Source organism: Pseudochaenichthys georgianus, chromosome 14 (assembly GCF_902827115.2).
Source record: "Pseudochaenichthys georgianus chromosome 14, fPseGeo1.2, whole genome shotgun sequence".
Lineage (NCBI taxonomy): Eukaryota > Metazoa > Chordata > Actinopteri > Perciformes > Channichthyidae > Pseudochaenichthys > Pseudochaenichthys georgianus.
The window spans coordinates 28,892,801-28,906,573 of NC_047516.1; the positions used below are offsets into that span (position 1 = coordinate 28,892,801).

The window sequence follows — 13,773 nt, forward strand, 5'->3', positions numbered from 1 at the left end:
ACTTACTGTGGAGTAATAATGTAAATGCTTTATAGATTTCAAGGATAATGTGACTTTTGTTTGCATTGTTTCCAACACATAAGATTCTTCATACCATTTGCGAGAGCGGATTTATTTGTGTGCACAGATGTGTGTGTTTGATGATTGAACAATGTGTGGACTGTCTGAAGTGATTGGACCAGAAACATGACCTTTATGTCTCCCTCTATTGTCTCCATGTATTTTGAGACAGAGTTTACGTAGGATAAAGTAAAGCAGCAAGAATTTTATCTTCAATTGATAATAAATGTATGCTTTGTCATACAGGTCAGATAAGGTCCCAGAATTGCGATCAAAATTGCATCTGCCCATTGTTGCACATCCACAAAGCACGTGAAGCACACACACAAAAGTACAAGTTGTCATAGAGATACTGTTTTTCCAATATACATATATTTCATGATGTTCATCAATATAATAAGACATTGATAGATTTACACTACAATTATTTTATGTACTTTAGTTTTTCATTCAGTCTCCTCTTCTTTACGTTGAGTCAGCCTTGTTTATTTCTAATCCCATACCAAATGACAGCACAATAAATCTATCAATAAATAAAAGCAAAGGGGGAAAAAAGATCAAACGTAGCACATTGCCCATGATCCTCCAGTCTTGTCCCTCCTGAAAGTCCAGAAGACCAGGGGCAATATGGGCCTTCATTCAAGAAACCCAAGTCCCAAAGATAAATCAAAATCGTTCCTCAAAAATAAACCGATTTAAACAAAAAAGACATCTCATAGATACAAACAGCAATCTGATGTAAACTGTAGAATCATTCTAAGCATTCTGGACAATTTAAGGTAAAAATACTTTTTTTCTCCCATTGACTTCCCATTTTCTTTACCTTTACCCATCAGTGTTTACATACAAACAGTTCAGTGACATCTGGAGTTATTACTTAATTGATGCGAAAATAAAAACACAATATTTGGTTTGAAAATAAAACATATATTGAGTAGAATATTGTAACATTATAGCAATCCAGTGAACATTCAGAGACTCAAAAGGTTCCCTCCCATTGCTGCATTCAAGCCATTTGGGGGGGGGGGGGGTAAACGTTGCTCTGTACGTTTACACATGTATAACTCAAACTTTCGTAGATGGTCTGCACACTTTGTGGTGTTGGCCATTTCCAATTGCCTCCCAAATGACATGAATGCAGCGTTTAAGTTTCAATGAACAATTCTTGAGGTTGACATAAGACAATATTCTCCACAGACTCGTGTTCCCATCCCACTCAAACGGATAAACCACAACAAAAAAAGTGCCACGGTGTTAAAATAGATACGCACTCCTTTTCGAACAGACAGTAAAGTAGCGGAACAAACGAGAGCACTCACTTCATTTTCACCACTGTGACCAAATGTGTTGAGCACTCAACCGTTGGATCCATGGATAACACGGAAGTCCTACCCCAATCAGTAGTGTTATTTCCCTTCAGCCCACTGTGTGGTTAACTACTGCATGATGGCTAAAAGGACCGCATTTGTAACCCTATGGTGATGTTCTATTGCCGAAAACCCAATTTTACACTTTGCTAATATAGTTTTGTCCTCATATATATTTTGGTAAATTGCTAATACCTTAAACCTGAGGATATAGGACCCCCTACCCCCCAAAACACCCCCATATTACAACACCAAACAATGCAGATTTTTTTTAAACGTTTTTCTAGGTTTATTTGTAATAGCTATAGTTAGTTTATGTCTTTTCATTTTAGAACTTGGCAGCACTATGGAGACAAAAGAAGAAGAGTTGTGCTATTATTAGTTATAGGATCATGGGTCGGAATATTTGTTATGGATTAAAGAGGCTCTCCCGGGGCGGACTGTATTTGAGATTTGAAGCACTCGGCCCTTGTGTTTTGGTTTAACTTGCATATTAGAATGGCACACTCACAAGCCAAACTGACACACCATATACATAGTGTGTAAAAGGTCCTGTAATCTGTGGATAAATCGGGTATAAGCTAGTTCAAACAGACTTGTATAGTAAGGATAACCTGTTTCTCTCCGCTTGTTTTTGATGGCAATTGGCAGCGTAAGCATGGAAATCTGGTCTTTGGTAATCTTCTGCAGTTTACTTTTGCTCTGTCGGGAGGGGGAGGAGGGGGTTTGCTAAGGTCAGGGTCCTAATAGAATGGCCGGCAGATCTGCGACCTGTCTACTTTTGTACTTTAGTGGTCAAGGAAACAACGTGCACTCACTCTGAGATTTAAGCGGCCTAATCTGTCGGGATAAACTAGGGATATTCCCCACACAGAGCTATTCTAACACACACACACACACACACACACACACACACACACACACACCACACACCCGCGCACACACACACACACACCACACACCCACGCACACACACTGTAGGATTCTGAATCAGTAAGTAAGTTGAGCAAAAGGGGGGCAGGTTGGTCTACTCAGCTGGTGAGGAAGGTAAAAAGTCATGTTGAAAAGAGACAAGGCTACCAAGGCTTTACACACACGTTTTGAAATATCGTAGTGTTTTTTTAAAATAGTTTTCCAAAGACTCTTGTCCATCATTTGAGTTGACATTAGTGGCAGTAGGAGCATGAGCTGAGTTGCTTCCTGTTCAGTATGTATTAATGCACACTTAAAAATCCTCTGTTTCATGAGACAGAAATGTTATAGAATAAGTGATTTCCAATGTTTTTAAGGTCTTAGATTAGATCTTAAAATAGCTTCAAATCAACACACGTGTATGTGTAGGTTCATATCATCTTGTATACATGTGTACAAGGCCTTAGTTTGACTCTTAATAACCAGGCGCATCATGTTTCCTGCTCAAGTAGCCTACAAGGTAGAACACACAGGAGTAGATGCCGGAACATGTAAAACAAAAAGGTTTTTTAAGACTAGACCAGCGAGGGCACCAGTGAAAGAAAGAATTGCAATAAGAATAAAAGCCTCTCCCTTGTTGCTTGGCAGTGTATAACGCACAGAGCTGAATTACAAAAAACACACCAGACAGAGGTAAAGAGGAGCTCACTGCTGTTGGCAGCAGATAGCACTGATTGCACACTTCCTCTTTACCTGTCTGTATCACACAAAAATATACTATAATAAAAATAGAATCTATTATATTTAAAAAAAGAAAAAAAAGGCCTTAACTATAGGGAGAAACACTGAGACAGAACCACTGCGCTAGCACGACACTCTTCTTCGGAGTGCTACTTTTATATTTTTTTTGAATAATTGCTTCTCACGTTTCTTGTCGCTAAACCTTAGACAGTAACACTTCTGAGCCTACCCCGAAGTTGCTGACCTAAAACTCAACTGTGAATCTGACATTCTCCTCATTCACCTCTGTCCCTGTTTCTGGATTTGCAAATAAGGCTGAATTGTCTCTTTTTTCTATGTGCTCTTCAAGTGGAGAGGTTTTGCTGCACGAGGATCTCCTTTGGCCAGGCTATCGGCCAGCCAGACAGCGCCATCAAAAACAAGGTTGTTTGTGCATTTTAAACAGATTCCTTTTTTTTACGCAGTCAGCCACTCCTCCACCGCGCGAGGCTATGTTTGACTGGAACTCTTCTACAGTAACTAATAGAAGTGACTGGAGACGCGTTTCAGTGTCCATGTAAGTAATGGGCCAATCAGAATGAACATTTGCTGTATGGATTTGTTTTCATTTATGCATCGGCCCAATTTGATCTCCTTGCATTTCAAGCCCATATCCACACGAATGACATCTCCACAGTAAGTGTAATGTTAAGATGACATCACCCATATTACAAAAAAAATCATTTGGACAGATTGAAGGTCTGATCCAAAACTGACCCTTACAGCTATTAACTATAACTATTATTCTCCTATGTTTTGTATGACCGACGTTATAGACACGAGTTCCGTCGCACGTTTTTTTTTTTAAAGATACTTACACTTACATGTGCTACGGTAAGACCATTTGTACTAGACTGCAATGAAGGAATGTTTTCGAAATAAGACACTACGTAATATTTAAATAAAAAAGAAACATCTACAGACATTGGTCCAATCTATGGCAGTTTAGAAATGATCAGAAGAAATTGACGTGTTCAAGCATGCTGACAGACAGAAGAGGGATGAAGATGGAAGGTGTTAGAGGAGCGAAATGGAGAAAGAGAACACAGATTCTGGGAGGATGGAAAGGGCTGAGAAATGATGATGAATACTCGGGATTAGTTTAACAATTCATGCATTACTTGTAGGTTTGATCAATATCAGTGAGCAAAGAAGCTAAGACTTTAACATCAAGTTATAGACATCTGGGGAAATCTCAAGGGCAGTTGTGTCTGTGTTATAGCCCACATTTCTGTAACTTGATGATATTTCCTAACACATTTTAGATCTCCGACTTATGTTGGACTTTCAAAGTGGACACGAGTAACACGGGTGAACTCTAACATAAAATAATATTTCCATCGTGAAATGGAGACGAACTCCACTGTGCAAAAATACACCAAAAAGAGAGAGTAAGCAGGGGACAGACGGATGATGATATCATGCAAGATACACACTTTGATTAATAGGCAGTAGTTAACGCTGAAGCATACGTAAAATTAATACAAAAATTAAAAAATACAAAATGCACACACACACACACACACACACGCACACACACCTACAAAACAGTATATATCAGAATAAAACTCTACAAAGAACTATATATATCAGTTATGTAACAATTATCGCCAACCGTTGTTTCCTTTTCTGTTGTTGCATCGTCACAAGTGTTTGATTCTCAGTATGGCAGGTTAGAAAAGCCAAGAGGACCCAGAAAGGAGGCGGGGCCACACACTCACAGGACAAATATTGACGAGGGTCCAGAGGCGAGGTTGTGGAAGAGGGGGAACCATGGGGCCCTGAAGGTTTAGGGGGGTTATATCGAGGCTATTCGGGAGATATATATAATAAATTAGGGTTAATTTTGTGATCAATTTGAGGGTTTCTTTTCTGTTGCAAGGAAAAATTAGACTGGGGTAGGAGCGATTCTTCTTAGGTGCTGAAGTACACTGTAAGAAAAGAAAGAAAGGAAAAGGAGTGTTTGATTCATTCTCTGTAAAGTAATGCATAGGTCACCAAACCAACATTTGCTAACAACTTACATTGTCCTGCCTTATATTATTCAACATGTAGGTGTACAATGAGACATTCCGTTTTACAGTTGATTAAAGGGGATTAATCATTCTCATTGTTTAGGTTCATATATGTATATTGAGTTGCTAATAGAACATGTGTACATGCTTTAATGTCAAAAAACACATTTTAGTTATCAATTTGTCTGTCTGAGTATACAGGTATTCAGCCTTTGTCTGAAACGCTCTGTTTTAGCACCTGTCTCTTTAAGAACCCCTGTACAGCTCTGATTGGCTTGCAAAGAAAATAGGCCACACCCATAGAAACAGCATGAGAGGAGAACAGATATTGAACCCATTTGACTAGTTCAAAGAAAAATGGCACTCCGACTCTGATTTGCCAATGGAAATAGAATGAGTTGCCCACTTAATATAGTTCACTATCTGTGTACTTTTTAAAGTCTTTGTTTAACATGTTATGTACGCACCATTACATCAAGTCAAATTGCTCGTACGTGTGAACCTACCTGGCAATAAAGCTGTTTCTGATTCACCTCCCACAGTTCTTTGCAATGGCAACGGTAGACAAAAAATGGCCGCTGCTCTGACCATCCTGCTGCCTTGATTCAAATGTCTGTTCTACTCTATTTCTATAGGATGTTCTTAGCAATGAGAGTTCTCTAGCCTTAGTGGCATTACTGAAACAGATGGGGCGGTATATTCTTATGAGCCTGCACATCTTAATGACTAGGCAGCCACTGAGAAACTGACTGGATTGTCTTATTTTACAGTTTGGGCCTTGGAAGGCACAGGTTTTCGCACAAGCAATGAAAAAACATTTTCATAACATGTGAAGTCCATTGAGATTACAAATCTGTGTTGATTATGGATGGTTTCTTACCAATAATGACGATGAGGACAATCAGGCATATCACACCCAGGATAATCATCATCTGTAGTCAGGGGGTTTCAGAAAAGTTCATTAGAAACGCAGTCAAAATGGTCATTTCTTTCGGATAGTATTTCTATCTAAACAGTCATTTCATCTGTTTCTGTCTTGTTAATAAATCATAATTATTGTTCTCATCTGTCTGTAAACAGGGACGCTTAAGGCTGCTTTAATAAGCAGGCACTTGCTAGTCGAGTAAGCGTGCCTGCATGTTCTCACCTTGGCATTCTTCCACCAGTATTTATTCTTCAGTTTAGCAGCGCTGGTCTCAAACTGAGAGGCTCCAGCCTGCAGGGCGTCGGCCCTGTCGTCCAATTCTGACAGCTTCTGATCACGCTCCAGAACCTTATCCACGTTTACACGCATGATATCCACCACCTGGGGAGAGACACCAGATAACCATGTCGATTATTCAGCTATCGAGGCAGAACGAGTATATTAAGTTACACCAAATCATGTTGAAATGTGTATCGAGTGTGAGCAATAAGAGAAGACTAGATTACCAACAGGTGACTATTGAAATATGTTTGAAGCGTAAATGTTGTCACAACATGTCTTTGGGTTTGAGGAGAGGTGTTTACTCACCTCATCCACCTGCGCCTGCGTCTGCTGCAGACGACGGTTGCTGGTGAGGTTGGGGGGCTGATTCGCTCCATCAGCTCCAGGGGCTCCAGCTGGGGCAGACCTAATGATACAACACATTTAAAGAATCAGTGGTTATATTAAGCTTCTGCAACAAGATATGACAGTAGGTTTCCCATGTGTATTCTAATACAGAAGAATGATATCAGTTTATTAAAGTTAAAGGCGGGGTAGGTCATTTTGGAGAAACCAACTCGAGTGTGTTAGAATTTGAAAATACACAGCGGGGAAAAATCTGCCCCTTCCTCACAGAGCCCCTCCTCCAACACACACGGACGCGCACATGACCAATGAGGGCACGAGATAAGTTAGTGCACAGATGGAAGGCTGACAGGCAGGTAGGCCATCCAGTTACTTTAGCTAAAGTGTATCTCGAGCCGGTTTCTCAAACTTACCTACCCCACCTTTAATACATTTTTACATTTAACCATATCTTAAATGTTTGATTTTCGAATTTTTCACAAGAAAGCTCATTTGAATTGTTTCAATGTTTGATTAGGTGTCTTACTGTGCCCTTCCTAATTACAGTTTCAGAGTGAAGTGCTCATATACTGCAATACAGATTTCACATCCAAGCACACCCTATGATCAATACAGACACCTTGCAGCCTGCATTACGAGTCATGCTATATCCTTTTGAAAAGCGTCTGATAGGAATCACATGTATTATGTTGTCTTTGAGGCGGTATGTGGGAAAACAAGCTACTATGAGAATGATAGAAATGTGTTGGGTTAAGACGATTCATGTTGACCATGTTTCATACAGTGACACATAGGAAAGATTACTATATGAGAATCGTAAATGTATGTGTGAAAGGTAGCGATGTGTCCACTATGTCACTACAATTGGGTTTATGACTGTATATCAATACATGGGTACCTTGCCACGCTCCTGCTCTATGATATTTGATAACTGTTACTCATACGTATGTTAGCAAGGGGCTACACATGTTAATGTGTGGTGCTTCCAAATATATCATTTGAGCAAACTGTTTGTTGTTTTGAAATGACTGAGTTAGTCTATTTGCTCACAGATTGTGGGGTGTAGCTGTGGATCGAACATTGCCTGGAGCTAACAGAGGACGGCGAAATCATGGAAACACAAGATCTGCTACTTATGAAAGATATGGAAGATGGCACCCATTTATGTTCAAGTTAGAATCAGATCTCATTTGTAGGACGTTATATTTTCTGAGTTTGAATAACGAAAATATCTGTGTGTAAGTGCGAGAGCCCAGCTAAGGACCTACTTTCACAAAGATAATTGACTACCATGCACCACTAATGACCTCAGTGAGAGCAAGGCAGTGAAAGCAAGAGCGGCATTTACATTGAAAAGTGAAAGCTGAGAAAAAATGTCTGGTCATTATTTTGACACGTACTTATTTGCAGCAGGAAAAACACATCACCACAAATATTCAAAGTATACTTGGTATATCTTTATTTCTTGATTCTCAACCGGTTCCATCGAGGCCCCTGTTGGTGATTGTGTACATCTTACATGATAGAATAACAAACTGTGTTGAGTGACAGCAAAAACCACAGACCATCAAAAAGAATCATGTTTCAGCCGAGGGACAACCTACCTAAATAAACGGTATTGGCATCATTGCCCTTTTAGTCAGATTCAGGAAATATGCATACATAAAGAAACGCTCAAATCCAGTGCATCTTGGCATTGAATGTTGTCTCATCACTAAGGTGAAATCGATCCCTGCATATCACTACAGCAAGCAGAAAGACAGTGTGACATTCTGTGCCCATATTAATGACGTTATATCATCATGCAATTCCCTCAAACACGATGACACTTCCTATAGCAGCAGATTGATACATTAAAAAACAAATGAAGAATGTTTAAAATACTTAAATATTTAATGAAGTAGTGGAGTAGCCCAGCAGGCTACATTCTGCCAGCTTTATTGCTATCTATCTAGCCGGAGTAATCAATACATTAGACAATGAAGCAGTTTCTAAAATTAGAACGTGAGATTGACTAAGTCTGTAGTATCTCCCGGCAAAGTAACCTTGGTTGTAACTCAGTGTGAATAAAGGTCTGTATAAAGGTCACCTTTACACGCTCACACATCACTAATCCTCTAACAACAACACATCCCTTTCAAGAGGGCCCTGATGGTGCCAGTAGTCCCTGTCGATGCCAACCAGCCCTAATAGAAACCCACAATGTGAAATACACAAGGCTGCTTGCAGTGTACGGGAGGATTTCTATTAGGAATGTCAAATGAAGATATACTTCATGTGTTGGATGCAGAATGGTTGACATTCCCTGCCTATACATTACACTCTATCTCTTCGATGTAATCACAGTGTGGTTCATTTCACTTGTCTGCAAAGATTATTACCACCTCTGAATGAACACCTCAACCAACCAGGACCAGTCATCATTGCACCGACAACATGTCCCCCCAGGCTCCACTTCCTGTGAACTCTGCCTACTGGGTTTGATGGAGGGCAAACTGGGTGTTTTGTAACTGTTTTAATCCTTGCCACTTTGGTGCTTAATCCTTACTTGAACATGATGAGGGTGGTCTCTATATGCTCCACCTATGGCATATGTAATGGTGATACCACCACCTCTTTATTGATAGATGTATTGATTACAGTGATGTGTTCAGAAGATATTGGTGATCAATAAAGCCTGTTCAACCTATTTCCCTTGATTCAAAATGTCTACCACCATTAGGCCATAGATGCCCATCTTTTGACAAAGAAATCTGCCTACCTGCTGGTCAAATTGCACGTGGAGGTAGCATAATAGAGGTTAAACAACAGAACAGTAATAATAGGAATTCACCTTTGAAACATAAAAAAGATTCATGTTTGTCATGAAGATGAAATAATAAAAATGGCTCCTGCGACACCTGTGCAAGGTGTAAGGACTCACTGATATAATGGTGTATCTCATTTTACACACCTTACATTTACATATTTAGATAAAATATCATAGCATCATTTTTTATTTGATTATTTGTATGTGACACTAGCTACTCTGTTCTTTGACCCTGAGAAATAATGTTTAGAAAATGCATAATGTGCTTGGTTTCAGATATTATTACGAATATACGTTGTGTTTTTTTGTATTCCACCTGTGCATTGTCGTAGGTTCTGTAACCCTTTTTCTTTCCTCATCATACGCACACACAAAGACATAAAGAATGGATTTCTGTCTGTTTGCTCACTGTCATGGGAAAAGCACCCTGTCTGACTTTGAGCACTGGAGAGCGACATTTCAGCACTGGACAGCGCCTCAGCAGCCAGACCAGAAGCTGTCTGATCCAGCCTCACTGTCCCATTCTGTCTGATGTCTCTGAACCTGACCCACACGACACTCGCTTTCTCCCCTGTCTGACTGTATACAGGGACACACAAGGCATACATAACGTCCTGTAACACATCACGACGAGGCCTGTAAATGCAGTGCAAGCCTACAACATAGAGGGCGGGGAGCTTCCTTATATGGGGGGTTGGATTTCAAACACTTGGATGAAAAAATACAACCAACATGTCGGTGACAAATGTAACATACAGCCCACAGAGGGAGCAGACATGTCGCCCCAGCTCAATGACATGTCGTGTGTTGGCAGCAACGTTTTAACACAAACTGACAGGCGAGGTTGTCACGGCTCTTCTTTCCTACCCCATTTATATAATTGTACAAAACAAAAGGGGAGAAACGATCGACAGGGAGGTGGACATTTGACAGGTTCCATTTCCCCCTGAAGTCTGCCTGAAATATGGTGAGATATATAGCTGTACGCCCTCGCACGACAATCGACGACATACAGTAGGAGGCTAGGCTATCCCCACCCCCCGCTGTGGGTTGCAAATATCACGTAAACTAGGCCTAAGCCTACTTCAGAGCTAATAATATAATCGTCTATAAGCAGGTCTTTGGAGTGTTCGTCGAATAATGTCGACGCGATAAATGTTCAACCTGGTGCCCTTGCTGTTTCTTGAATTAGCTTAATCGTCACCTGTGGTTCAGCGAGACTCAGAAAGAAGAGGCCTGTAAATGTTGAGTAAGGACAACAGGGTTTTTGTACACGGTGTATTCTTCATGTGGTTTTAATTAGCCTGTGGGCAATCGCACACATACGGTGTCCTTTCAAACCAAACCAGTCCAAACTGGAAAAGATGCGCGCGTGCTGGCTCCGGTCGGCAAAAAGCACGAGACGGTTAAATAAAAAAAAGGCACGCGACAGACAAGGAACTAGTTTATCGTGTAAAAGCCGAACAAATAAGCTTATAATGTGTTTAAAGGCGATACACCCTCCTTATGCTCCAAGGTTAGGCCGACGCTTGAGCCTCTACATTTTACGTTCGGATCATATTGGATAAATAACAGGTGTAAAATGAAATTCAACAGCAGTATTTAACAAAGATATACTGACTAACGTGAGACCTTTTACATAGCCCCTGTATTTAATGGAAAATACACACAAGAGACCATTCAGACATCATCAATCCCACGTAGCCTGACAACATCCGTCGTGAGGACGATATTCATTAATAAATTAGTATTTAGAAAAAAAGAGTGCCTTAACGATGTTGTACTCACATTTTCCTGGTTGTATTGGCTGGACAGCTGTGCTGAAATCCGGACTGGAAATGTAAACGCTTAGTAAGTGGCTGGCTGGCAGATGGATGTGGATTGCCTTCTGCGCTCCTCTCTACCCTCTGGCTCCCTTTGGTTGGTTATCGTGCCGTTTCCCTGCCTATATAGCCTAGGAGGAGCACTGGCTTGTATCTGTACAGACTGAGATGCGTTTCCTCCTCGCTAAAAAAAAGCTATTTTCCTCTTCCTATTTCTACGGCCGATGAGGCACCTGCAGGCTAATTCCGGAGCCCGGCGCTGTCAGAGTCCGTGCAGTAATGAAGGAGTAATACGGAGCCGCCTGGATTAGGTGGACAAAGATGGCTCAGTGACGTCAATCGCGGCGAGTTTCATGTTGAAATGGGTGACTACCGGAGACTTCAAACACACCGTTGTATAGTCCAGAACAGCACTGTTTTTATATATTTAAGTGGCTAAGGGGACTCTCAGCACATTTCCTTTGCATGCATTACATGTCATGGTCTTGTTTGGGTTTAAAGCTTCATTAAAGGGGCTTATTTTGACTACAAGTCTGTGTGACAACAAAATGGCGTTCCTCAAAAGGGGGTGTGGCCAGCTTCTCAGTGCGTGTTTGGTTATCATTCATAGTAAATATGGACAGGGATGTAGTGGAGAGTAAATCCACCTGCAAATAATTTACCAGCCTTTTGGTCGAGGAACAAGGCTTCATTGTTATTTCAGGTTAATCTGCACTAACATTAATTGTGCTGCTGTTAATTGTAAAACATAATCCTGACATAATTATATGTGGGGGTCATAGGTTCCATTTCTGCTCCTTTAGTAGATCCCCAAGCAAAGCAAAACAAAATCACACAATTACTCATAAACAATATAAGGCAAGACAAAAAACGAGAGGGGTACGTTTTCATTAATTTTGCATTTTGAGAATAAAGTCAAAAGGTTGATAAGGCAACATTAAATGTAACCATGGTGTCCTTGAATCTTTTACTCTTTCTTGTATCGTGGAAATTAAAATCACAAATTTTTTTTCCCTTAATGTCCATAATCAAAAAAGATGTTCACTTGAGTTCAACTCAGGTCTGTACACAGTGTCCTTTGTTAACTAATATAAACTGTAATGTAACATTTTCTTAATAACAAAGTAAAATGTTGCTTCACTAGCTGGTCAAACAAAGCGTACACATATCAAGTTAACAATCCTGAAGACCTTTTAAGGCTAAATGTACTTTTTTTCAATTATGATCAGTTAAGAAACACACAAATCAAACTCTCCACCTGTAAGTTAACCCTTACAGAGGTTGAGGCTGTAATGTATTCGTTCGTTATTTAGTAAATTCAAAATGAGCCAAGATTGAGTTTTTCAAAGAAGCAGCACTAAACTGGAGTTACTTCTACATGCAATTGTAGCGCAAGTTGTAAATAACATCACTTAAAATACAAATACACATAACAAGGGGTTGTCCTGCATGTCACTGGACGTAGACAGAACATGTATGCACACTGGCTCCATATGCATTTCACTTTAATATAGAAATGGAAATGGAGTGTGCAACGTTTGTGTCCTACTTAGTATTGTTATGTCAAAACTAAGAAAAAACATTTGAAATCAGACAGGTGATCTTTTTACTGAACATGTCTGAGTTCCTCTCCTGCTTTTCTTTGGCTATCAACAACACCATCAGCTGCTGTTTGTTTTTCACCTTATTTAATCCTCAATTTTTATAAATTATTCAAGCCATACAATTACAGAGCTTCACTGCAACTTTTTTTTTAACCATATAATGCAATCTTTTAACCATAACAAGTGTCACCTGAACCCTGCCTGTACAAATGATGGATATTTTGTGTGGTTCCAAGGAGGAAGTAGTTTCAGTCTTTTGGTTCATTGGGTGAGTCACACTCTTAAGAGCCCACATGGTGGTGCTATAGGACAGCTCTGTTTGAAAGCCTGCAACCAGTGTTGTTGTTTTGAAAAGTGTGCAGTGTTACACACGTTCTGTATTTACAATGTCACACTTGTCAGTTTGTCTTCTCTTCGGGGTTATCTGCAGAAATCCAACCCTGTTCGAGTATACTGTCGCCTTGAGAAAACATCAGGAGAGAATGCAGCTGGTAAATGTTTCGAGAAGAAATCTGGAATTATAAAATCCTTTTGTGCAACATATTTTATATTTTTATACCTGGTTCTGAATGTGGGAAACACAATGCTAAGTAAACATTTTATATATTGTATTTATGGAATCCTTTAACTCATTTTTATTCTGGGACATTTCAATTGAAAACAGAATAAAGCTTTGTATATTAATATACGTTTCCTAATTACATATGCTAATCATCCATCTTTTCTGAGCTTTATGGCAGGAAATAAAGAAACCAATGTAATTATTAAAATGATGATTCAGAAATAATTGTTCACGTTGTGCTCCAGCATCCGTTGTTATTGCACATCTGTTGGCAGTTAGTCCAACACAA

At 39.9% G+C, this 13,773-nt stretch overlaps 1 protein-coding gene across 1 annotated transcript; it reads right to left on the reverse strand.

Moving 5' to 3' along the window:
- Positions 1–410: 410 nt before the first annotated feature.
- LOC117458865 (vesicle-associated membrane protein 2-like) lies at positions 411–11,723 on the reverse strand. Its single transcript, XM_034099563.2, has 5 exons — positions 11,284–11,723; positions 6,648–6,747; positions 6,282–6,440; positions 6,015–6,066; positions 411–5,050 (listed from the first exon to the last, which is right to left on the reverse strand). Coding segments are annotated over exons 1-5 (330 nt in total). The 5' UTR covers positions 11,286–11,723; the 3' UTR covers positions 411–5,033.
- Between the last annotated feature and the right edge of the window lie 2,050 nt (positions 11,724–13,773).